At 43.2% G+C, this 24,270-nt stretch overlaps 1 protein-coding gene across 1 annotated transcript in view; it reads left to right on the top strand.

Annotated features, from left to right (window-relative positions):
- The window catches only part of DGKI (diacylglycerol kinase, iota), a 323,066-nt gene that overhangs the window by 118,475 nt on the left and 180,321 nt on the right, over positions 1–24,270 (top strand). Inside the window, exons 16-19 of the mRNA XM_006861237.1 lie at positions 5,724–5,779; positions 6,875–6,937; positions 14,516–14,589; positions 17,381–17,492. Of these exons, the coding sequence (XP_006861299.1) occupies positions 5,724–5,779; positions 6,875–6,937; positions 14,516–14,589; positions 17,381–17,492 (305 nt within the window). The remainder of the gene's footprint in view (positions 1–5,723; positions 5,780–6,874; positions 6,938–14,515; positions 14,590–17,380; positions 17,493–24,270) is intronic.

Genomic DNA, 24,270 nt, shown 5'->3' with positions numbered 1-24,270 from the left:
TAAGGACTCCTGGTATGGTGTTGCGGGTTAATGCACTGGACTGCAAGATCTGTTTGAACTGGAAGATTGGCAGTTCAAGCTCACCAGCCACTCCTCACAAACCCTATAAAGGGTTGTTATGAGTCAGAACTGACTCGATGGCACTTAACAACAACAACAACCACATAAATATAAAGCTAATGCTGCTGTTATGTGCTTGCATGTTGGTTCTGACTCAAGCGGCCCTCTATAAATTGTTACGGGACCAGAAAGTCTTATCTTTCTCCCATGTTGTTGTTAAGTACTGTGGAGTCCGTTCCGACTCATAGTGAACCTGCATAGGGTTTCCAAGGCTGTAAATCTTTATGGGAGCAGGACGCCTCCATCTCTGGTGAATTTGAACTGCTGACCTTATGGTTAGCCACTTAACTCATAACCCACTATGCTATCTGGTTCCTTAGAGATCTCCATGTGTCTTGGTATCTGTCTCCCCTCACTGATGCTCATTCATTTGCTTGCTTAATTTCTTTATGTCTCAAAAAAGATTGTCTCAATATACACCTCATACTAACGCTGCTTCATTAGCATAACAAAGACAAGACATCCCTTGAAAGGATTATCATAACAGGCTAATATAAACTTAAAAAAGGAAAGTCAAATTGATGGGATTAGCATCAATTTAATGATGGATTAATGTTGGCTTTCCTTCTCCCTACACTAAGTCCCCACTCTAATGCGAACACATGCACAACAACATACAAAGTCTTACTCTGGTTGGCTGTCCTCACACCAAGAACACTCATAGCTGAGGTTTCAAACACGCGGCTCAGTTTGAAACTTCTAGAAATGATGTGTGTGACTTTCCGTAAAACACATGGAGGTGATTCTGAGCTTCAGGAGGTTTCAGGCAAGAGAGCATGAAGACTGGGTCAGATGACCATGAGGTCGTAGTCAAGGAAATGCTGCTGTTATTGTTGTTGTTAAGTACCGTCTGGCCTCCAAATCATAGCCACCCTGTGTAGGGTTTCAAAGGAGCTGCTGGTGGATTTGAACCTCTGACCTTGAGGTTGACAGTCCAGTGCTTATCCTACAGCACCACACCAGGGCTCAAGGAAATAGCATACCTTTCATTAGCAATTATATTAATACATCCATGTGACTTGGTAACAAATACAAATCTTACTATGGCAGCATCTTGACAAAAAGGAATTACGGAAATAATTTTTGTCATCAATGTAAAAATAACCCATCCAGTGGCCTGGGATGAATTCAGAGGAGATCATTGCCCTGTAATGGCACTGTGGTTTACACATTGAACTAATTGCAAGCCCACCAACCGCTCTGTGGGAGAAAGATGAGGCTCTCTGCTCCTGGAAGGATTTACCGTCTTGGACACCCTTCAGAGGACAGCTCTGAGTCTGACTGGACTAAATGGCAGTGGGTTTGCTTTGGTTTTGTATGACCAAGAAAAAGACTCCATTCTGTACATTAGCCTGAACACGTCCTCCTGTTCCAGGAACGTGCTAAATCAGCTCATGCTGCCTTAGAATATCCTTTCACCCCTAGCAACAGCGAGAACTAGATAAGTTATAGACAAGACAACCCAAGGCCAGATGCCAGATGTTTTCCTTATCCTAACCTAAGAACAAAAGACCACCAGTAGTGACCAATTAAACTGTAACATCTCATACTTTGCCAAATGTCAACCAATCCAAATATTGTAAAGCTGAAAAACCTAAGCTTGTTTGAAAACTCTATAAAAACTCCGCTAACAAAGAGCTCAGGGCCTTTTCCCGAGTCCGCTGTGCAGGATACGGAGAAGGCCCAGGCTCGAGCTTGAATAAACAACCCTTGTGCACTTGCATCGGCGTCGGCTCCTTGGTGGTCTTTGGGAACCCTGAATTCTGGCATAACAGTTTGGACCTGTGTTGTATTTCTCTTACAAGTGACATTGACTTTGAGACAGCTTATTAGAACTGCCTTGAGAATGACTTGTGGCAAACCAAAGAGTGAAGAAGGCACTGCCATTTGATCAGCTATGTATGTCCAGAAGGCAAACATTTGCACCATTTGGGTTTCTGCCTTTCATCAGAGCGATGCTAGACCTCATCTGGTGGGAAAACAGTGATACTTCTTGCCCTTCTCCCAGTAACTATGTCACTGCTACAAAACTGATAACCGCTGTGGAGCTGTGATAGGATCCGTCATTTAAGTGCCATTTAGAATATGGCCCAGGCCCTTCATGACTGCATTATGACACTGCTTGAGAAAGTACCTCAAACACATTCCAATCTGTTCATGTGTACCCATCTTTGCCACAGGAGAAAGATGAGGCTTTCTGAGATTTACAGTCTCAGAAATGCTATCCAGGGTTACTCTGAGTCAGAACCGGCTCGAGGACACTTAGCAACAATAGCAACATGGTAGCCATCGGTAGAGCTGTTATAATAAGACCACACTGGGTCTCTTCACCATCTGTGTTAAGGAGATTGTCACGTTTGGGATATGAAAGATATTAAACACATCAAATTTGGAATCTGAGATTGGATGCTTAAATTGTTGTGCCTCGTTGAGATGACTTTTTATTCAGAGGGGTTGAGCCTTAATGTGCTACCAGGTCAGAGTAGATGCAATTCTGATTCTAGAGGAGACGGTATTTAAATTTGAGTTCGGATTTACTGTTTTCCTTGAGTACACGGAGACATGCAGACTGCTGCATTTCAAATTTTAATGACTATTTCATGCTTCATAGAACGGAGAAGTCAGGACAAACACAATTCCCCTGTAAGGTTTCCCAGTAGCGACACATGCTAAGCTCTGTCATTGCTGAGGACAAAGTGGCTTCTCTCTAGACTCGGAGGCTCAGACACAGAGTGTCCTGAGCAGCCCTTGTTGTCTGGGGTCCCCTCTCTGAAAGCTTCTCCATCTGGATCCCCTGGTGGATGCCTGCTCATCTTTCAAGTTTCAGGAGTTGCTCCCTCTAGAACACTTTTCAGATCATTGAACCAGACGGTCGGTGGTTCAAACCTACTAGCTGCTCCTTGGAAATCCTTTACAGGGTTGCTATGGTCAAAACTGACTCGATGGTACTTAACAAGAACAACAAAAGAAAATAGAAGTCCTGATGTGGTACTGCAGGGTAATGCACTGGTCTGTAAGGTCAGATTGAACCACAAGGTCAGTGGTTCAAACCCACCAGGCACTCCTCAGAAACCTTATACTGAGTTGCTATGGGTCAGAAGCGACTTGATGCCACTTTAACAACATCAACAATGTGTATGATATCTAGTCCTAAAGATTGTTATTTATCTCTGGTTCCATAAAGCAAGAAAGAGTTAATGCAATTGAAAATGGTATCCAGCCTACTCTGGGTAAAAAAAAAAACAGTCAAAAACAACACCCCACTCACCCACCAAAGTTATCCTGAAGAAGCCCACTCAGACTGTGAAAAGGGTCAACTCTACAGCCCAAACCAGAACATTAGTCGGGCAGACCAGCAGGCAGCATTGCTATCTTCTGCTTATCTAGTTGTTGTTGTTGTTGTTAGGTGCCAGCTCCCAGTGACTCTGTGAACAGCAGAGCAAACACTGCCTGGTCCTGTGCCATCCTCACATCTTTGTTTTGTCTGAGCTAATTTTCCAGCCACTGTGTTAATCCATCTCATTGAGGGACTGCCTCCTTTTTGCTGACATTCTACTTTACCAAGCATGTATTCACCTTTTAGATTTTGTCTTCTGTTTTATTTTGTTCTTAGACTTAGGGTGATTAACTGAGTAGCACAGAATGGATATTTAAGAGAAATGTAAAATATAGAAACTTTTTAGTAGATCAAGTTGGCTCTCAAGATACATTCTACAAAAATATTGATGGTGTTTTTGTTGTTGTTGTTTTTTTACATTTGCAAACCGTTACAAGTTTCCATGCCATATGTTAAAATTATGTTCTGGCGTGGTGCCGTAGGAGAAGCACTGGATTGCTAACCACAGAATCAATGGTTCAAACACACCAACTACTCCTCAGAAACTCTATACAGGCTCACTCTGAGACGGAACAGACTCGACAGCACTTAACAATAATGACAATAACCATGAAGCTATTTAAGATTGCTAAATTCTTGTGACTTTTGTTCTGCTCCATGCTATCCAGTGACGTCTGCTCCTTTTCTTCATGTTGCCAAGAAGAGTGGAGACTTGCCTTTCCAGAAGAGAGTTAGGACGCAGAGAACTTTAGCTAGTCAGCCAGCTTTCTGAGGACAAATGGCTTAGAGAAAGCCCTAGGTCTCAGAATGAACTGATGGAAATATGTGGCAAGTAAGAGAAAGCAAGAAAAAAATTGGACAGTGGAGTCTTTTGGAAATCCTTAGAATTTTATTAGTAAAAATCCTGATGAAATAGTAATATTTTTATAGGTATTTTGTAGTCTACAGAATTCATGTGGAAAATCTCGTTGCTGGTTATTGTTCCATCTTTTCGTGGTCCTCAGCTTATAGTGGTTACAAATCGGGCTGCAAACCTCAAGGTCAGCAGTTCGAAACTACCAGCCGCTCCATGGGAGAAAGATGAGACTTTCTGCTCCCGTAAAGATTTACAGCCTCGGAAACCCTGTACAGGGTCGCTATGGGTCGGAACCGACTCAACGGCACATAACAACAACAACAACAGCTTATATAGCATATGGGAGCAAATTAAAAATAGAATCACTTTCTAGTGAGTGCTTTTGCATAAATCCTTGGGTAGTCAGCTGACTGTCTGTATCTTAGACAAAACCAAATAAATGATTTATTCCTCAAGGATCTGTTACAAGCAGGAGGGCCAAGGGAGGTTTAGAGTCATGCCTAATGTAAAATCAAACTTTTCATTGATTTTTGCCCCAGTACCCCCACATTTGGCATCCTGGGGTGACGCTGTAGAATAAGCACTGGACTGCTTACCACAGGGTTGGTGCCAAACACACCATTTCTTCCTCGGAAACCCTATACAGGGTTTGAGTTGGAAACAACTCAATGGCATTTAACAACAATAACCCCACATTTGGGTACATTTGCAGACTCATAGAAGCCATGCCCTGTGAAAGTCAAGGCACATAACCACCCCTTCACTCCTTCCATCCCTTGCCTTCCACTCCCCTCACCCCTGTTATCTCCTGCAGCACCTCCATTTTAATGGCGTCTGTCTGGAGTGTCTCAATCAACCCTTAATGTATGTCAGAATCACCTGGAGAGCTTGTCAAACCATGGAGTCCTAGATCCCAGCCCCAGAAAGTCTACTGTAGTGTCTGGGGCAGGCCCAAGGAGACAGGTGATGCTGTTAACTAAGCATTGGGCTGTTAGCATCAAGGCCAGTGACTCAAACCCATCAGTAGCTCCAAGGGAGAAAGGTGAAGTTACCTGCTCCAGTAAAGATTTATTCTTGAAAACCCTAGAGAGCAGTTCGACTTTGTCCTATAGTGTGCTGTGAGTCAAAAGCAAACCAACAGCAATAGATGTGGTTAATTTTTTGGTGGAGGGGCACGCCCAATCATTTGCATTTCCAACAAGCTCGGAGCTGGAGACAGTGTTTGCCATTTTGGAACTGCATTTTTGTGGCGCTGGACAACTGAGCTGGACCTAAGACAGAGAGGAGAGGGAAGCTGCTACATCTGTGGGGTCAGCGGGGTGGGCAGGCAGGTGGGAAAGGAGGGATACACATCTAAAGACTACCTTTAGTGAGGTCTCTATTTCAAGACCTACCTTTTCTCTTTCACAGAAGCAAATCCAGAGAAATTCAACAGTCGTTTTCGCAATAAAATGTTTTATGCGGGGGTAAGTATAGATTTCACTTTATTATTACTATCGGGAGTCCTTGTATAGTATTATTGTTACACATCATTTAATACTCACTCACTCTCAGCAATAAAGATGCCAACCACATTAAAAATAATTACACAGCTCAGGCGTTTACATGGATGTGCTGACATATGACTAATGCTTCATGTCTTGGCTTTAGAATAAAAATAAGAGTATAATTCTTAAGCTAGCTGTCAGGAAGAGAGTTGATGTTCATCATCTTTGAAACATAAAGCCCTCGAGGTTCCTTGTTGTAAAAGGAGATGATATTCAAGGAGTAGTGTGAAAATTCATGGAAGCTCCAGTATAGGAAGTGGGAAACTGAGAATGTAGTATGGACACAGAGGCCTTGAAATGAGGAATGGAAAGAGTGAGTGAAAGACATTGTTCATGGACACAATGGAAGGAGTGAGAGACATTGTTCATGGATGGAATGGAAAGAGTGAGGGACATTGTTCATGGATGGAATGGAAAGAGTGAGGGACATTTGTTCAGAATGGGAAGAGTGAGAGACATTGTTCCTGGACGGAATGGAAAGAGTGAGGGATATTGTTCCTGGGCAGAATGGAAGAAGTGAGGGACATTGCTCATGGACCCATGTGTGAAATTAAAGGGACCCCTTCCCTTTTCTATCTCTCTTTCTCCTCAGGGACATCCCGAGAGTTAAGAAAAGACTTCCAGGATACTGATAAAGAAAGTGTGGTTGAAATAGATACACTGTCTAGAGGGCGGTAATGAAAGGGGATAGAATAAGGCACTTACAGTGGCAAGGACAGAAAGCAAGAAGTTGCCAAAGTACATATTCAAACACATCCATCCTTGGAATTACTCTTTGTCCCACTCTCCTTCTGCAATCGGAAATCCTACCGCTGGTTGTAGTGTGAAAATAATGAGAAAGTGTCTAACTTGCTAGCTGCATACTGCTTTGCTTGGATCAGCATAAAAGAAGACCTTGTTTTATAGTTCTGAGTTGTTTGGAATCACTGGGGACTATCATATGGAAGCAGGGCTTTGATATGAGCAAGCAACTGAGCGGGCTGTTCTTTTCTTCTTTATTTTCTTGTGATACAGGCAGCCTTTTCTGATTTCCTTCAGAGGAGTTCCAGAGATCTATCCAAACATGTTAAAGTTGTTGTAAGTATTGAGTATATTGCTTGTTGTATCTAAATATGAGCAAAACCCAGAACAAGAACACCCCAAATACAAATACCAACTCCTAGATGGTGATGCAGTGAGCTAAGTGTGGGGCTGCTAAATCACACACAGTGTGGCAGTTAGAACCCACCAGCCATCTGCGGGAAGAAGATGAGGTGGTCTGCTTCCGTAAAGATTTACAACCTCAGAAACCTGGAGGAGCAAGTGTGCTCTGTTACAGGGTCATTGGGAGTCAGAATTGACTTGATGGGGTTGGTTTGGTTTATTGGACTGGATAGAACTTTGGAGTCCTGGTGTGGTTCTGTAGGATAAAACACTGGACCACAAGGTCTCTTTGAATCACAAGGTCAGAGGTTCAAGCTCACCAGCTACTCCTTGGAAACCCTATACAGGGTTGCTATGAGTCAGAACAGACTTGATGACACTTAACAACAACAACAACATAAACCTTAGCAATAATTGGCTGTTGTTCATTTAGCCAACATTTATGAGCACCTACTATGTGCCAGGAGTCCTGATGAGATACTGTGGGATAAAACACTGTATTGCAAGATCGATTTGTACCATGAGGTTGGCGGTTCAAATTCACCAGCCGCTCCTCGGAAAGCCTATACAGGGTCGCTATGAGTTGGAGCTGACTTGATGGCATATAACAACACCTATGTTCCAGGCACTGTTGTGGTTGCTGGGGATAAAGTCTCATAGGAAGACTGGTGACCCCCACAGTTCAGAAGAGTAGCAGCACATGCCACAAAAAGTAGAATCAGTGTTGTCATTCTGCCATTGACAGGGTATGACAGAGGCACAAGGAGAAGTGGTGACTCTGTCAACACTGGGGGCAGGGAAGCCTTCATCCCAGAGATAGCACTGACAGAATTCAGAAGGCTGAGGAAAGGAGGAGGAAGTGGGAGAAGTAACGTTGCATTGTGGGAATAGCAACCAAAGATGTGAAACAAAATGTGTATAAGTTGTTGAGTGGAGAACAGATCTGCTCTGTAAACCTTCATCCAAATCACAGTAAAAAAAAGTTTCAAAACAAACAAACAATCAAACAAGGAAGAGATGGAGAGATGGAGTTGAATCAGGTCTTCATTTTAGAGGAATGCACTGATTTCTTGTCTTTGTGCTCACTCACTCCTTACCCTGCTCGGGACGTCTCACCACCGAGGGAAATGTTTGCGCATTTCTTACTGTGTCTCTATGTTGGGGACCTGCCTCGACGCAGGGGTTCGGTTCATGAGGAGGAGATACCTGACGGCTGTAGATATAGCAAAAGAATACACAGAAGGAGACAAAGAGACACTCCGAAACCAGAGTGAATGCTGGACTGGCATCAGGCAGATCCTGCATTGCAAACATCTCAGCCACGAAGGCCGTAATATCCTGCATAGTAAACATCTTAGCTAAACAGGCAGTAAGGCTGGACTGTACCCCCTGTATGCTGTAACGCACGCCTTGCCAGTCGTAATGCACCTGGATTCGTTCTGCACCTTCCTTTTATTTAGGGGAGGAGCTTCACACCAAGCTGGGAGGGACTTAGGCAAGGTACAGCTAACATCAGTACTTTTCCAGACATTCAGGTAACTTTACATCGTACTTCGCTAGTTCAAATCCCAGGCCAGCAATTTGGATTCTCAGGCCCAATTAACATATCTATAGCCCCTGAGCTCAGGTGGGGGAAGGTGAGAGGTAAGGACAAAAGCTTGGGCGGAGTCCTGCTGTTTCAGCTTCCTGAGCCAGGTCTGCAGGAGGACTCGAGATGCTCAGGTGAATGGGCTGCACCTGGAAAAGGATTAGGGAGGATGTTTTTTTTGTCTATAGAACAAAGAACCGAGAAGTAGCTAAGATATTTTTAGTTAACCCTTTGGAGAAAGGCTTAAGCTTGCAACCTTTAGTCTCGGCTTTAGGAAAATATCACATTTATCTGTGGATTATCAAGAGCTCCGTGTATTAAATTAATACATGTAACTGAATATTAAGATGAAAAACAATTTGCCATTAACTGCCAGTGGCCTCATTTGTTACACTCGGGCCTATAGGGCCTCGAACCTCTGACCAGTCTTACACGGTCTGCAACATCTCTAACCCACGCTGCTTAGAGGCACAGAAAGGGGAGAAGTTCGCCTTTCTCTAGGAGAAGCCTATAAAGACAGAGGGTAATTAATTTTGTAGAAAAGGGATGAAAGGTTTCCTCAGAGTAGCCAAGCTAAAGGGAGGACTGAGCATGATTCTGTTATGTATGATAGCATGCTATATGTTTTTGTGAGATGCTGTGAACTCCGTTCTGATTCATGTGTACAATAGAATGAAACACTACCTGACTCTCCACCATCCACACAGCTGTTATGTTTGAAGCCACGGTGTCAATCCATCTCACTGAAGATTGTAAAAAAGAATGCCAGAAAGAAATAAACACGGAGAAGGGGAAAAAGGGATGAGAATAGAGCCATATTTGAATTTATCACGGAATAACTAAAATCTGGTGCAGCTGAATCTTTTCTGACTCACGGAGACCTGACAGAACATAGCAGAGCTGCCCTGTAGGGTTTCTGGCTTGTCATCTTTAAGGAAGTGACAGCCCCGTCTTTCTTCCAAGGAGCAATTTGTGGGTTGGAACCACTGACCTTTCAGTTAGCAATTGAGTGCTCGGCCACTGTGCCACTAAGTGCTCCTTTATCATGGAGTAGGTAAAGAATAAGAGCATGTGACAGAGGGAACTTAGCTGTGCATGGGTGCTGACCAGAAGGTCAGTGGTTCAAGTCCACCCAGAGATGCCTTAGAAGAAAGACCTGGTGATCTGCTTCTGAAAAATCAGCCATTGAAAACTCTATGGAGCACAGTATGGCTTGCCCTCAGCTAGAATGGAGCCCATGACAACATGAGAACAGAGAAAAATATATGAGTTAAAGGAATATAGAGGATGTGAAAAAACTTAATTTAAGATTTGTAATATCCAATAAAGCACATATGAAACAAATTTTCTTTTTTTATATAATTATTATTATTTTTTAAATTGTGTGATAGTTTACATGGGGGAACATTAGTTTTACATTCATTCTATCATACATCATCTCATGGCCATAGTTACCATCCCGTCTATGCATCATCACTCAACCAAAGGGTATACCCTGCAAGCCCCCCACCCCCACCCCCCACGGTCCTCAGCACACAGCCCTTACTCTCTCTGGATTGCGAGTCCTCAGTCACTCATCTCTTCACGTCATCCTCTCTGTCTCCATCTCAGGGCCTCACTGCTTCTCTGGGTGGGGTCCCGATCTCCGCTCTTCTCCAGTGATGGTCCCAGGGCCCTCCGCTCCTAGACTGAAAGGTTAATCACTCCCCTCCTTGCTATAAAATATCCACTTTTACATTTCCAGCCCTCACAATCAGTCCTGATAACAATTATTCGCCCTTGCATCACAAGAGACCCATCTGCATTTCTTTCCATCAGCCTTTCCTAGACAGGTTGGGTACTACTTACTGGAGACTCTACTATCCTCCCTGCCCTGTGGCTCTAGGTTCCCTCTTGAAAGCTTGTAAGCCAGTCACTTCTTACCTTTGTATCCCTCCCCCCATTTTGGGTAGCCAATGTGAAACAAATTTTCTAACTCAGCTGGAACTGAAGAGACAAAGGCTAGTGTGACATCATTCTATGTTTTCTTGTGAAGGGGATAAAAAGAATGGAGGGGCAGATGAAGTCAGTGTTTCTGATGAAATAGTTAATAATCCTGGTGTGGTGCTGGGGGTTAATGCACTAGACTGCAAAGTAGGTTTGAACTGCAAGGTCGGTGGTGCAAGCGGCTGGCTCCTCGGAAACCCTATGGGTTGGAACTGACTCAATGGCACTTAACAACAACAACACATATATGTAAAGGAGTTCTGGGGGCTCTGTAGGATAAGCACTAGATTGGCTGTTCAAACCCAGCAGATTCTCTGCAGGAGAAAGATGAAGCTTTTTGCTCTTTTAATGATGTGCATCTTTGGAAAGCCCACCCTGTGAGTTGGAATCAACTCAATGGCAGTTTTTTGAGTGTCATTCATATAAGATGCTGATACGACTCACAGCAAGTCTTGCAGGATTTACCTGCCCCAGAGAGTTTCCACAGGATTTACAGAAACAGGCTGCCTTACCTTCCTCCCACAGAGTGGCTTGTGGGTTCAAACCACTGACCTTCTGGTTAGCAGTGGATTGCTTAAGCACTGTGCCACTAGGGCTCCTTGCTTATATTACCACAACACCAGAACCCACCAAACCATCGATAAGAATACCCTACAATGCAGCCTTGGGTGTTCCACTCCTTGCTGCTGTTTTGATTTCTTGACATCATAGACAGAATTGCATACATGCAAACATTTCCCCAAGGGCGGGTCTGAAATCGGGAAAAAGTTGAAAATTGCTGTCAAAGAGTTGTAAGATTGAACAATCATCTGTAAGGAAACTTGGTAAACACTATGCATTATAAGACGTCCTGGTGTGGCACTGTAGGATAAGCTCTGGACTGCAAAACCACAAGACTGGCAGTTCACACCCACCAGCCACTCCTTGGAAACCCTCTACAGGGTCGCTGTGAGTCAGTACTGACTCAACAACACTTAACAAAAACATGCATTTTTAAATGCTCTTCCCTTCACAATTTTCATAAGTTCCTAGGATCATTGACATGTTTCCCAGAAAGAAAAAGCAGAAACTTAAAAACAAAAACAACAGAATTTGGTTCAAAATGCAACAATATTTATGATTATCTTTTTCAGAATGTCATAATATTGTTTTACATGATATTTATGTATCACATGCCACTTTAGAAAAGTTTTACTTATTGACACTTCTCACCTTTGATCATTTATGATGTCTATATATTTTTCCCCATTGGTATACTCATCTGTATAAACTTAGATCCAAACTCTGAAACAAATGGAGGAGAAGACATTCTTGCTTAGTTGTTGTTGTGACTCATAGCGACCCTATGCACAACAGAAGAAAACACTTCCTGGTCCTGCACCATCCTCACATTTATCCTTATATTTTAACCTGTTGTTGCTGACACTGTGTCAATCCATCTCGTTGGGGGTCTTCCTCTTTTTCTCTGAACCTCCATTTTGCCATGCATGGTGTCATCCAGGGACTGGTCCTTCCTGATAATATGTCCAAAGTGCTAGAGACAAAGTCTGGTCATCCTCATTCTCAGGAGCATTCTGGCTGTACTTCTTCCAAGAAAGCTTTGTTTATTCTGTTGGCAGTCCGTGGTATTTTCAATCACCTTCACCGACACTGCAATTCAAATACATCGATTCCTCTAGGGTAGTTGGGAGTATTATAAGCACACCTAAGTCATTGTCTAGAATTCGATTCCTTTTCTAAATGACATTTGAGCATATTCTGCTCATTTAGAATTCTAAGATGTTCTGGAAATCATTCTGGCGAATGTTTATGAAAACCAGGCTGCGTGGACATCAGTTGGGAGAAGGAGGCAGGTGCTGGAGACAAACTTGACTGCCGGCCAAGTCATTGAACTTAGATGGAAAGTCCTCCTGGAGAAAGCACTGCAAACGCACAAGGAACGTAGGAAGATTTCACTCCCCTTTCCAAAGAGGAGGGCCTGGGAAAGGCCTTCAGTGAGGCTGTGGGACACAGATACAAAAGTGAGCGTCAATCCATGGACATGGAGAAACCATGATTAGAGTTCCCTCTTGTGAGTTTTGTCACCAGTGGGAACCGAGGAAGGGAAACTGGAGGCTTGACTTTGACTAACGAACGGGATCTGGGAATGCTCATGTGGAAAGTGCCAACAGTCCGGGCCACTATTTACAAAAGTATCCAGGCCAAGCTGCTCTTGACCCTTGAGACCAAGAACTGTTACGAGACTCCAGTAAAGTCATTTTGCTCCAAAGTCAGTCCAAGTTCTTAAGAGATTAAACGGATAAGAGCAAAGCATGAGTGGCGATACTATGAATTTATAATTGTTGTTAGGTGCCATCAGGTGGATTTTGACACACAGCGACACTGTGCGGTAGAACTGCTCCATGTGGTTTTCTTTTTTTAAGTTTTTATTGTGCATTGAGTGACAGTTTACATGGGAGAACATCAGCTTTACATTTATCCTATCTATTTCGTTTCTTTGCAATAATTACAATGCCCTCCATGTATCATCAAACAACCAATGTGAACACCCTGCAAGTCAGCACACAGCCCCTGTCCCTCCCTGAGTCCGGAGTCCCCAGTCACTCCATCTCTCCACATCATGGTCTCTGCCTCCATCTCTGGCGTCACTACTTCTCTGAGTCGGGTCCCACACACTGCTTTTCTCCCTTGATGGGCCCAGGGTCCTCCACTCCTGCACAGCAAGATCAACCACTCCCTCCTTTTGTTACAAAACATTTACCTTTACATTTGCAGCACTCACAGTCAATCCTGATAGCAGTTATTCACTATTGAACCACAAGAGTCTTATCCCCATCTCCTTTCACCAGCTCTGTCCAGACAGGTTGAAAACCACTCAGTGGAGATTCTACCTTCCCTCGCATCCTCTGGAACTAAGCTCCTTCTTGAAAGCTTGTAAGCCAGTCACTCCTTGCCTTTGTAGCTCCCCTCCATTTGGTTTTCTTGTCTGTAGTCTTTACAGAAGCAGATAACGAAGTCTTTCTCTCCTGGAACTGCTGACTGGGTTTGAACCGCCAACCTTTCAGCTATCAGCTGAGTGCTTAGCCGTTGTACTTTTATGACTTCTTAATTTAGAATTAAACCCTCAACCCACTACCACTGAGTCGACTGCATGATGGCGACCCGATGTAGGGTTTCTGAGACCAGATCTTTATGCAGTCAGAAAAACTCATCCTCTCCAATGGAGCTGGTGGTGGTTTGGACCACCAGCCTACTGTTTAACACACAGCACCACTACCATTTTTTTTTTTTAAACTTGCAGTGTATATACCTTTCAAATCATGTTCAACATATTGTTGTTAAGTGCCATCAAGTCCGTTCCGACTCATAACAATCCTGTATAGAATTTCTGAGAAGCAGCTGGAGAGTTTCAACTGCCAGCCTTGTCGTTCAAACCAACCTTACAGTTCAGTGCTTATCATACAGCGACTCACCAGCACATGCTATGCTTCATATTTTCAAAATTCAAACATTATCCCCCAAACCAAAACAAGTAAGTGGTATATTCATTACCATTATTCGATTTAGATGACAGTGAAGAAACATGCCATTCCCTTAACCTCCTGTATCATTCATTCCCTGAAGCATCCCCCAGCCTTTGAATGCTGCTAGAACAAGCCTAAATGCTTAATGTTAACCTCACAGTGGTCCCTTTGATTGTGTGACAGAGAGCAATCAGGGCGGTGAAGTGCCAGCCTTGTTTTTACATGAAAAATGAAAGGAAGTCAAACTTCAGACACTGGTTCTGTAAAGCGGTCATCAGAACTGGGTAGTCATAGTAAATGGCACCCACTGAATCAGAGATGGGGTGGAGGAGGAACCTGCCACTGTCCCCCAGTTCTCTTGATTCCCTTTGAGTCTGTGCCGAGTCTCTGACATCTCTGCTCTGATTGTTGCAGTGTGACGGGACTGACCTCACTCCAAAGATCCAGGAGCTGAAGTTCCAGTGTTTAGTATTTTTAAACATACCCAGGTGAGTTCTGTTTGTCTGGCTTCTACAGTGTGATGTGAATGCTGATTTGATTTGAGAAGCTTTGCTTTCCTGACAGAAAAAAATAACCCCAGCTATTAACCATGAAAATTCGTTATCTGGAGAGTTTATGAAAGTTCTCCTCCAGTTTTGAGAATTCTGTTCTCATTGCTGATTCATTTCAGAAACCCCGCCATCCCTCGTGTTGGAACATTGACTTTTTATTTTCAGCCACTGCTCCTCACATGCATCCTAGACTGGAGAATCAATTCCTGTTCTCCATTTCCCAAAAGCTTCCTTTTATTTTGTTGGGAAACGATCCAGCCTGATTCGAGCGTGGAATTCATTCACAGAAGCTACAAGATGATTGTCCTTAAAAAATGGCATCGATTAGAGTAGCATGCTGCAGCTAGGGTTTCAGCTCTCTTGGGTGCCCTACTCTACCTCCAGAGAAAGGGATATTTAAGATTGAATAGTCTCAGAAAAAGCGCATTGTCTCAGTGGCTTAAAACTAGGTCGAAGGTCCCCAGGCCAAGTTTTTGGAAGGTTGGATGTATGACCTTTTGTTTCCAGCAAACCAAGCAGGTCAGACACAAGCTCCACAAATCTTTTCCATTTGGACAGAATTGAACTGAAATGAGAATTCTAAATAAATCTGTGGCCGGGAAGACATCTCACAGTCCTGTGATTACTTGGGTAATCAGTGTAGTCAGTTACCATCCTACTGCAGAAATCTTTCCAGCTTAGTTGCTTAAGTAGAAGGCTTAGAGAAATATTTATCAGTCTGTAATTTTCTCCCCTGTTCTCTTTTCCGTCCCATTCCTGCCTTTCTGCCTCTCAGAAGACCCTCTTCTACTTTTCCAATTTCCTTTATTTCCCTCCTCTCTTTGATTTCCTGAACAGGGAAGCCCGAGAGAGCCTTGTGTTTCCAGGTTTCACAAGTTTTCCACCTTGGAGAGGATGCTGTCTTACCGCTTTTCAGGCGCCATTTTAGTGGAACATGGGGTTTGCGTTTTCCTTCTCTGACAGGGTTTCTACCTTACACAGGTTCTGGTTTTTGCAGGTTCTACTCTTATTTCGTTCATCCCCTTGTCCACCTTTCTCCTTCGGTGGCCTTTCCCTTCTCCTGTGGGGACTGATTATCTCAGTTATGCTTGTATATAATGTTTAATATTTACCACCCCATTTCTCTTTTTCTACTAGCATGTAAATGTATTTTCCAAGACCAAATTCTGATTTCACCTGCTGAGAACTCATGATACAGCCTAGAGCAGCCACGTGGGATTCAGAGGGTGGAGTTGAACACCACAATGGGGACCTCTGCATGTCAAATTGTGTCTCATGTTTTACCAGCAAAACTTTGGAGATTGTGATAAATCAGACTTCTATTTGAAGGTACACATTAAGGACCCAAAACTGTGCTTTTATTATACAGAGAAACCTGTGAGAGCCAGAACGCAACAGGACTGCCTTGTTTTACCAGGTCTTTGCAAGTTTTCCACCTTTGACAGGGTGCAGTGTTATTACCTTTCCATCGCTCTCTTCTCTGCTATTCATAGCATTTTCAGGGACTATTTGGAAGTAGTTTGTCACTCCTTCTTCCTAGTCTGTCTTTGTCTGGAAGCTCATCTGATACCTGTCCACCATGGGTGACCCTGCTGGTACTGAAAATACCTGTGCCATATTTAAAATACCCATGGCTATCAACACTTGTGGAAGCAGCAGTCAAGAAATCAAACAACATATTGTATTAGGGAAATCTGCTGCACAAGACCTTTTTAAAGTGTTGTTGAGCAAAGATGTTAACTTGAGGACTAAGGTGCGCCTGACCCAAGCCATGATCTTTTCAGTAATCTGATATGAATGAGAAAGCTGGACAGTGAATAAGGAAGACCATAGAAGAACTGATGCATTTGAGTTATGGTGTTGGAGGAGGATATTGAAAGTGCCACGGACTGCCAAAAGAACCAACAGATCTGTGTTGGAAGAAGTGCAGCTAGAGTGCTTCTTGGAGGCCAGCATGGCCAAACTTTGTCTCCCATACTTCAGCTATATTGTCAGGAGGGATCAGTCTCTGGAGAAGGATATCATGTTTGGTAAGGTGGAGAGTCAGAGAAAAAGAGGAAGACCCCCAGCGAGATGGATTGGCAAAGTGGCAGCATCAGTGGGCTTAAGCGTGGCAACAATTGTGAGGTTGGTCCAGGTTCGGACAGTGTTTTGTTCTGTTGTATGTAGTGTCGCTATGAGTTGGTATTGACTCAATGGCACCTAACAACAACAACAACAACAATTGCCCTCTTAGAAGAAGGATTTTTCTTCTCTAACAGTTTTCTGCCTAACAGAAGTTCCAGCTTTCATAGGTTTTGCTTTAGAAATAGCAGTATAACTAGAACGTAATTCCTACCAATAAGTTCAGGAAGAATGGATGGACTGAAAATACATCCTCACCCATCGACTGTTTCATTATCCGACAGTATGCATTTTTCACCCAAGGGTGAAAAACCCCTCTATGACTATTTTGTGCATTAACAATGCACACCTAACAGGAATGACAGCTGAGACATGAAGCCAAGGGACGTTGGCTGTGGTGGGTCAGGTGATGTGTCTACTTGACTGGCCCAGGATGTGCAGTGGTTTGATAGTTGTGTGATGACGTGACTTGGCACTTGTGTAAAGGTATAATTCATCAGGAATGTGTTGGATGTAACCAGCTTTCATTTTCCAATCTGATATAACTGGACTGTGTCGGTAAGTGAGGAGCGGGTGCAATTCTGTTTTTAATCTTATCTTTCAGATATTGTGCTGGCACAATGCCCTGGGGAAATCCAGGAGATCACCATGATTTCGAACCTCAGCGTCACGATGACGGCTACATTGAAGTCATCGGGTTCACCATGGCCTCGCTGGTGAGCACTGCAGCGATTTCAGTGAACTGGGATGCATTTTAGTCACTTCACGTGCCAGGATGTCAGCATACTTTCCTCGCCTACTTCATCAATGTCTAAGCCCTACGCACAGAGAAAACGTGTGTCTGAACGTCAGTAAGGAGGATTTTGTGTTCATCTTCCTGATTAACTCTCTCCACAGTGAAATGCTACGTTGTTACGCTGCATCAGACATCATAGGTTTGACACAGAAACCCTGCCATTTGGTGCTTTTTGGTTCACTAAAGACTTGAGGGAGTTCTGTTGTGGCTCTGTGGATTAATGCACTGGACTGCAAAGTTAGTATTGAACCACAGGATCATTGGTTAAAGCTCATTAGCTGCTCCTTGGAAACCCTATTGAGGATCCCTATGGATCAAAACCTACTGGATGGCATTTAACAACAACAACAAAGACTTGAGTATAAATATTGTTGTTGTTGTTAAGTGCTGTCAAGTCGGTTCGAACCCACAGTGACCCTGTATAGGGTTTCTGAGGAACTTGAACTGCCAACCTTGCTGTTCAAACCAACTTCATAGCCAGCGCAATAACCCCCAGTGCCACACCAGAATATTGCTAGATACAGTTCCGGGAGATGAACCCCTCAGGTTGGAAAGCCCTTAAAAGGAAGATTCCCCAACAAGATGAGTTGGCACAGTGGCAGCAGCTCCAGCATGGCAATGGTTGTGAGGATGGCACAGGACCAGGCAGTGTTTCGTTCTCTTGTGTACAGATACAGTCGCTATGAGTCGGAGCTGACTCGAGAGCACCCAACAACACAACATAGACCTTTAGTAAGGAGCCCTGATGGTGCATTGGATAAGTACCTGACTGCTAACCAAAAGGTTGGTGGTTTGAGTCCTCCATTAGTGCTTCAGGGGAAAGATGGAGCAGTTTGCATGTGTAAAGAGACAGCCTTGGAAACCCTGTGGAACTGTTTTCTTCTCTCCTGTAGGGTTGCTATGGGTTGGAATTGACTCAACAGCAAATGGTGTATAAAGACCTGGGTATTTAGATCTGAAGGAAACTGTTCATTTGTACTGGGCTTCATCTTACCCAGTTCAGCACGAGGAGGTGGGCTCTCTATTATCTCAAAAGGACAAATAATAGGCAAGCATCACTGTTGTGGCATCAATAAATATCCAGTTGCCACAGAATTGAGGTCACCAGTATTAAAGTTTTAAATGCTTTCATTAAATAAAAAAGTAAACGCATAGTATTGTTGTTGTTGTGTGCCGTGGAGTCGGTTCCGACTCATAGTGACCCTGCACAGGGTTTCCGAGGCTGTTAATCTTTACGGGAGCAGAACGTCTCATCTTTCTCCTGCGGAGCAGCTGGTAGTTTTGAATTGCTGACCTTGCGGTTCGCAGCCCGATTCGTAACCACTACGCTACCAGAGCTCCCACTTATTACTGAATGACAAGAGGAGTAATTAAACACAGTATATTGGTTATCTTATGTAAATCAGATCACACGATTGGCTTATAAAGTTTCTGGTTAGCACTTGGTTGGGCTCTGCTGTATGCTAGGTAGTAGGAAGGCTGCCTTCCTCGTTGTCAACAAACTGGACCAGCCAACTTCTCACGTGTCTCAGGGATTTGGAATGACATGTCTTTCATCGTACTGAGTTAGTGAAGTTTTACAGACCAGCCTCATGAGGGGGTGGCAGGAATTCCCATCACCTGAGATGCCAGCGTTGGTTTTCGAGTCTACCATGTCTAGAAGGCATGGCTGTTCATCAATGGGCTGGAAGTGGCCTGCCTTTCAGGATTCAACTCTTTCTCTCTCAAGTCTTTTAGGTGTATGACAGGCAAAGACACCCTTAAGAGCAAAGAAGTTTCCACTCAGGAAGGGGATCTATGGGGAATGAGTCCTTAGGAGTAACAAAAATGCTAGTACATCTGAGAGGACATTGTGGATGTATTGTATAATTCAATTTTTCCACAAATATTTTGAAGCCCCCTTGTAATGGGAAAAAGAAAACCAGGCTCACGTTGCACTTAATCATTTGCTGACTGATGGAATGAGCGCTTATTTGAAGGTTCAGCATGTACCAAATACTCCTAGTCATGACCATATCTAATCCCGACTGTGACAGGAGGATCTCAAGGAAGTTTGGAGGGAAGTGTCCCTCCCTTAGGCTGGGAAGGTAAGGAGAATGGAAGACACTTTTCCTTTGCTCTTCGAATCAAAACTGAAATCCTGACTTTCAGGCCAGCTGTCTCTTGACGGTCCAGAGCTCCCCACTCCTCCTTTTGCTTTCTAGTTCAACTGTCCTCTCAAGTCAGGTTTGTTATTGTTGGATGTCCTCTCAACTTGGTTCCGACTCCAAATTACCTATGCACAACAGAACGAAACACTCCCTGTCTCTCGGCCTTCTCACAGCTGTTATGTGTAAACACATGGTTGCTACCATAGTGCCATTCCATCTCTTTGGGAGGTCTTCCTCTTTATCAATGACCCTATACTTTATCACACATGATGTCCTTCTCCAGAGACTAGTTCCTTCTGACAACATGTCCAAAGTACGCGAGATGAAGTCTCGCCATTCTCTCCTCAAAGGATTATTCTGGTTGTACCTGCTCTAAGACAGGTCAAGCTTAGCTTTGAAAGTTCCTTGCATATTTGAACCACTGACCTTTATATGTGCTGTTTATTATCTGTCTGTCTCTTAGCTGTTCTTGAACTCTTTCTTCATTTTCTGTGATATCTCAGTCACTACCTGTGTCTGGTATAAATTGGTGATTTAAAATACTTGTTTCAAGCAAGCTCAGGAGATCCCTCTAGGTTTGGAGATATTGTTTTGGGGGGGTCTATCAAATCCTCCTTTCTCCCATCCTATCATTAGTAGAAAAAAAAGAGAAAGATAATAGTAGGTGGGAGTTGATGGAGACTCGAAAATGGTTTGATAAAATGATGTCAATTATTTTTTTCTCTTTCTTGATAGGAATAATGTAATAAGTGAAAACTAACAGGCAGCTATTGCATGATTGAATGTGAGAATCTAATGGCCCTAGATTGCTTTCATGATAGAACTCTCTCAGAACAGGACACTTAGGAATAGTCTGTGATCTTTAAATAATAACTGTTGTTGTTTCTCCATTTCATACACATCGAACGTCAGTCCTCAAATGGTGTAGCATTTTATTTCTTTCACACAGAATGAAAGACTCTCACTTTCAGTCCACAATTCTGCATTTCTTAAGACTATGATATTGGCTTAAAAATTCTTAAGTTTCTGAGAAGGTAAATTATTTGAAAATTCAAACGTCTGTTCAGGAGGCTTCCATCAGCCAAGAGGGTCGTTATTTTTGCATAATGTGGTATTTGTGTGTGCTTGTGTATTTAAAACGGTTTCTACATAATTAATAAACAAAGTCTTTTAGAAATGGCATAAAGGTGGCATGGAAGCAGCTTCTGGCCTCCTCTAACTTCATGAAGGAGGGGAATCAAACTCCACCACAACCCAAGTCAATTCCTGTGAGACTGAAGTCAGACATGCCTCCACCTTCCAACCCTCCTCACCAGTTCTGACACCAACTGTCCATCCTCCAGCTTGCTGTACTTCTCGGCTGCTTTCAGTCATTTAGTACATTAGTCACACATAGCTGAGACAATGTTCATGGTTATGGAGTTTATTAGAGAAATTGTCAGTTAAAATACAGGGTCAGAAATGCCCAGGGCACAGTTCTTCCAAGTACAGCCTCTTTTCAGCTATGTCCCTTGCTGACCAATGGCCTGACCTTTGTCCTGCTCAGACAGTGCTACAAAGCTTCTTCCGCTCTGCCGATAAATGCCTAAAGGGCTCTCCATTCCACTATAAACCTCAGCCCAAAGGCACTCAGTTCTAGCTCTGTGGGTCCGAATACCTAGCTCCCCTAATGAAGTATCTGGAAACACCCCATTCTGTAAGTGAACCTTTACTTCCTCTGTGGACTGGGAGGCCCACGGCTCTGTCTGATGTTTGGTTCTTGGTTCTACTGCTGCTTCTTCTCTGTCACTTCTCAAACTCTCTGACCCTAGATTAATGCACAGGGATCTCAGGGTCCCAAGAATGCACTCCATTCCCAGCTCCTCTTTCTTGATGGTAATGAGATTCCTACTTCTGCTTCTCAGATGGCTCATTTTATACCCATGTTAGAGCGCCAATTCCTGTTAACAGCCACTCAGTCCTGCATTCTGCTTGTGCTCTTCCCCCTTGATGGTCCTGGGTCCCTCCATTTCTGGATTGTAAGATTAACCACTCCCCTGTTTTTGTTACAAAACTTCTACCTTTACAATTGTGACAGTCACAATTAGTCATGATGACAATTATTCACTATTGAATCATAAGAATCTTATGCCCATCTCTTTTCACCAGACCCATCTAGACAAGATGGGGACTCTTTTTCCCCCATCCTCCCACTCTTAAACTATACTCCCTCTTGAAACCTTGTAAGCCAGTCACTTCATGCCTTTATTGCCCCCTCATTTTAGGTAGCCAATGTATAAGTTGCCCATCCCTATCTACCCTATGTACAGAGGGGATAACATTGGTAATTGATGTGATGACTTTTTCCCTCTCTGTTGGTATTTAGAGTTAACTACCTCCATGAGTATAGGTCAGGTTCACCAAATTGTAGCAATTTAGCCTTGTTTCCTTTATCAACAAATAATATATATTTTTTGTAATCTTCCTCTTGTCGAGCTCTGGTTATCAAGTCATCAAGGCTAGGTCAAATGGGTACTGTCTGCACGTTTGGGTGTTCTAGTGCGTCTCCCCTCACTTCATATCAGCTGGATGATTCACTCTCAGCTCTAGACCTCTGTGGCTATGTCCTTGTTCATGGGCATAAGTGTCCCCAGGTCTCACCACACTTTGGACCAACCAGCCCTTCCTCTTCTCTCTCTCATCTCCAGGTCAACGGGAGTCAGTGGACTGTGGTTGAACTCAGCCCATTTCTTCATTGCTGCCTTTCCTCCTCTTCCACTCACCAGTAGACCAAAGTGGTCACTAGCAAGCTTACATGTTTGCTTATGTGTTCCCTTTGAGTTTCAGTCTTAGAGGGGAGTTTGTCCTGAAGGAACTTGATTGCTTGCCTTGATGGCTTCCTGGCGAACAGCTTTCTTATTCTTGTAGTAGCCAGTCATGCTGATATTTTTGTTTTGGGTCTTTCCTGATGATTTTTCTTTGAAGATGTGTCTTCTGTTGCTCTAGCTGTTCTAGGCTGATCTGCTTGTCCTTGCTAGTGTGAATGTCCCACCTCGGAAGGTTCTGGGTGGGACTCAGGATTCCACCTAAGGTCGTATATTCTGCAAAGGCTTTGCACGAGGCCTATTTCACTGGGCAAGTTCTAGAACCCCTTTTTGGTATTCCAATAAGCTATAGGCTGAAGATGGACTTACAGGTTTTCTGTAATCATGTTTCCCAACATCCCTTTCTATCCCACTCAAGTGTTTATTTTATGAGAGTAGGCAAGGGAAACCAATATTTATAAGACAGTCAAGCATTTTAGTATTATTTCCCCTCCTCAAACTATGCCTAGATCCCTGTGTCACAGAGCCCTGCTGTTCCAAGGTTGAGCATGCATCACTATTTACCTATCTCCCACTCAGGCCATGCAAACCTGTCTCAGTGTTTCCCTATCTATCTTGTTCTTTCACCTCCTCCCCCTTCTTGTATTGCCCTCCCCAACACCCGAACTAACCCCCCCACCCTAACCCCACTGTTTTGGTTACCTTATATTCCATTAACTCTTCCCTCAATTTAAGACAGTTTTATTTTATCCTGTGATCTACCTGACCTTCCCATCACCTGGATCTCTGTTCCTCTGTGTTTACCTTCTTTCACATTGTAATTGTTTTGGTTATAGACTGACTGCCTAGATCCTCTGTTCTTATAATTTTATTCTGTTCTTGGCTCTTCCATTTGTCGATTGAATTCAGGGTGATGCTGCCACATACGTCATTCTCTGATTGTTGTCTGTTCTTGTTGGTTCTTAGTCCACAGAACTTCTTTAGGATGTTTTTCATAGCAGGGTTGGCTTTGACAAAATCCCTTAACTTCTGTTTATCCTGGAGTGTTTTGATTACACTATCTTATTTGATAGACAGCTTTGCTGGGTAGAGGATTCTTGGTTGAAAGTGTTTTTATTTCAGGGTTTTATATATGTCTCCTCATTGCCTTCTTGCCTGCATGGTTTCTGTTGAGTGATCTGAGCTTAATCTGACTTGCTTGCCTTTGTATGTTATACTTCTCTTTTCCCTAGCTGCTTTCAGGATTCTGTCCTTATCTTTGATATTGGAGAGCTTGATTATTATATGCCATGGTGGTTGTCTTTTGGGGTCTATCCTTTCTGGGGTTCGTTGAGCTTCTTGAATGCTTATCTTTTTGCTTTTCAGGATGTTAGGAAAATTTTCTTCTGGAAGCTCTTCAACTATCTCCTCTGTGGACTTGTCTGATTCTTCCTGTTTTGGAATACCGATAATTCTTAAGTTATTCCTCTTCATGTTGTCTAATATGAATGTTCTTCAGATTTTGTAATCCTTTTTTCTGCTTGCTCTTCTATCTTTGTAGTGATGAGATATTTATCTTCTAGCTCACTAGTTCTGGCTTCTATCTCTTCAATTCTACTATTTTGCCTTTTCAGTGAATTGTCCATTTCTGATATTGTATTAATCATTTTTTGTGTGTGGTGGTGCTGGTTTCCTGTTTCACATAATTTTCTGTTCATTTTGTTTATGGGTTTTCTTTTCATTTTAATTTCTATTATGCTAATAT

Source organism: Chrysochloris asiatica, unplaced genomic scaffold (assembly GCF_000296735.1).
Source record: "Chrysochloris asiatica unplaced genomic scaffold, ChrAsi1.0 scaffold00041, whole genome shotgun sequence".
Lineage (NCBI taxonomy): Eukaryota > Metazoa > Chordata > Mammalia > Afrosoricida > Chrysochloridae > Chrysochloris > Chrysochloris asiatica.
The sequence above is the reverse complement of the archived record's forward strand: the minus strand, read 5'-3'. Positions and strand labels throughout refer to the sequence as shown.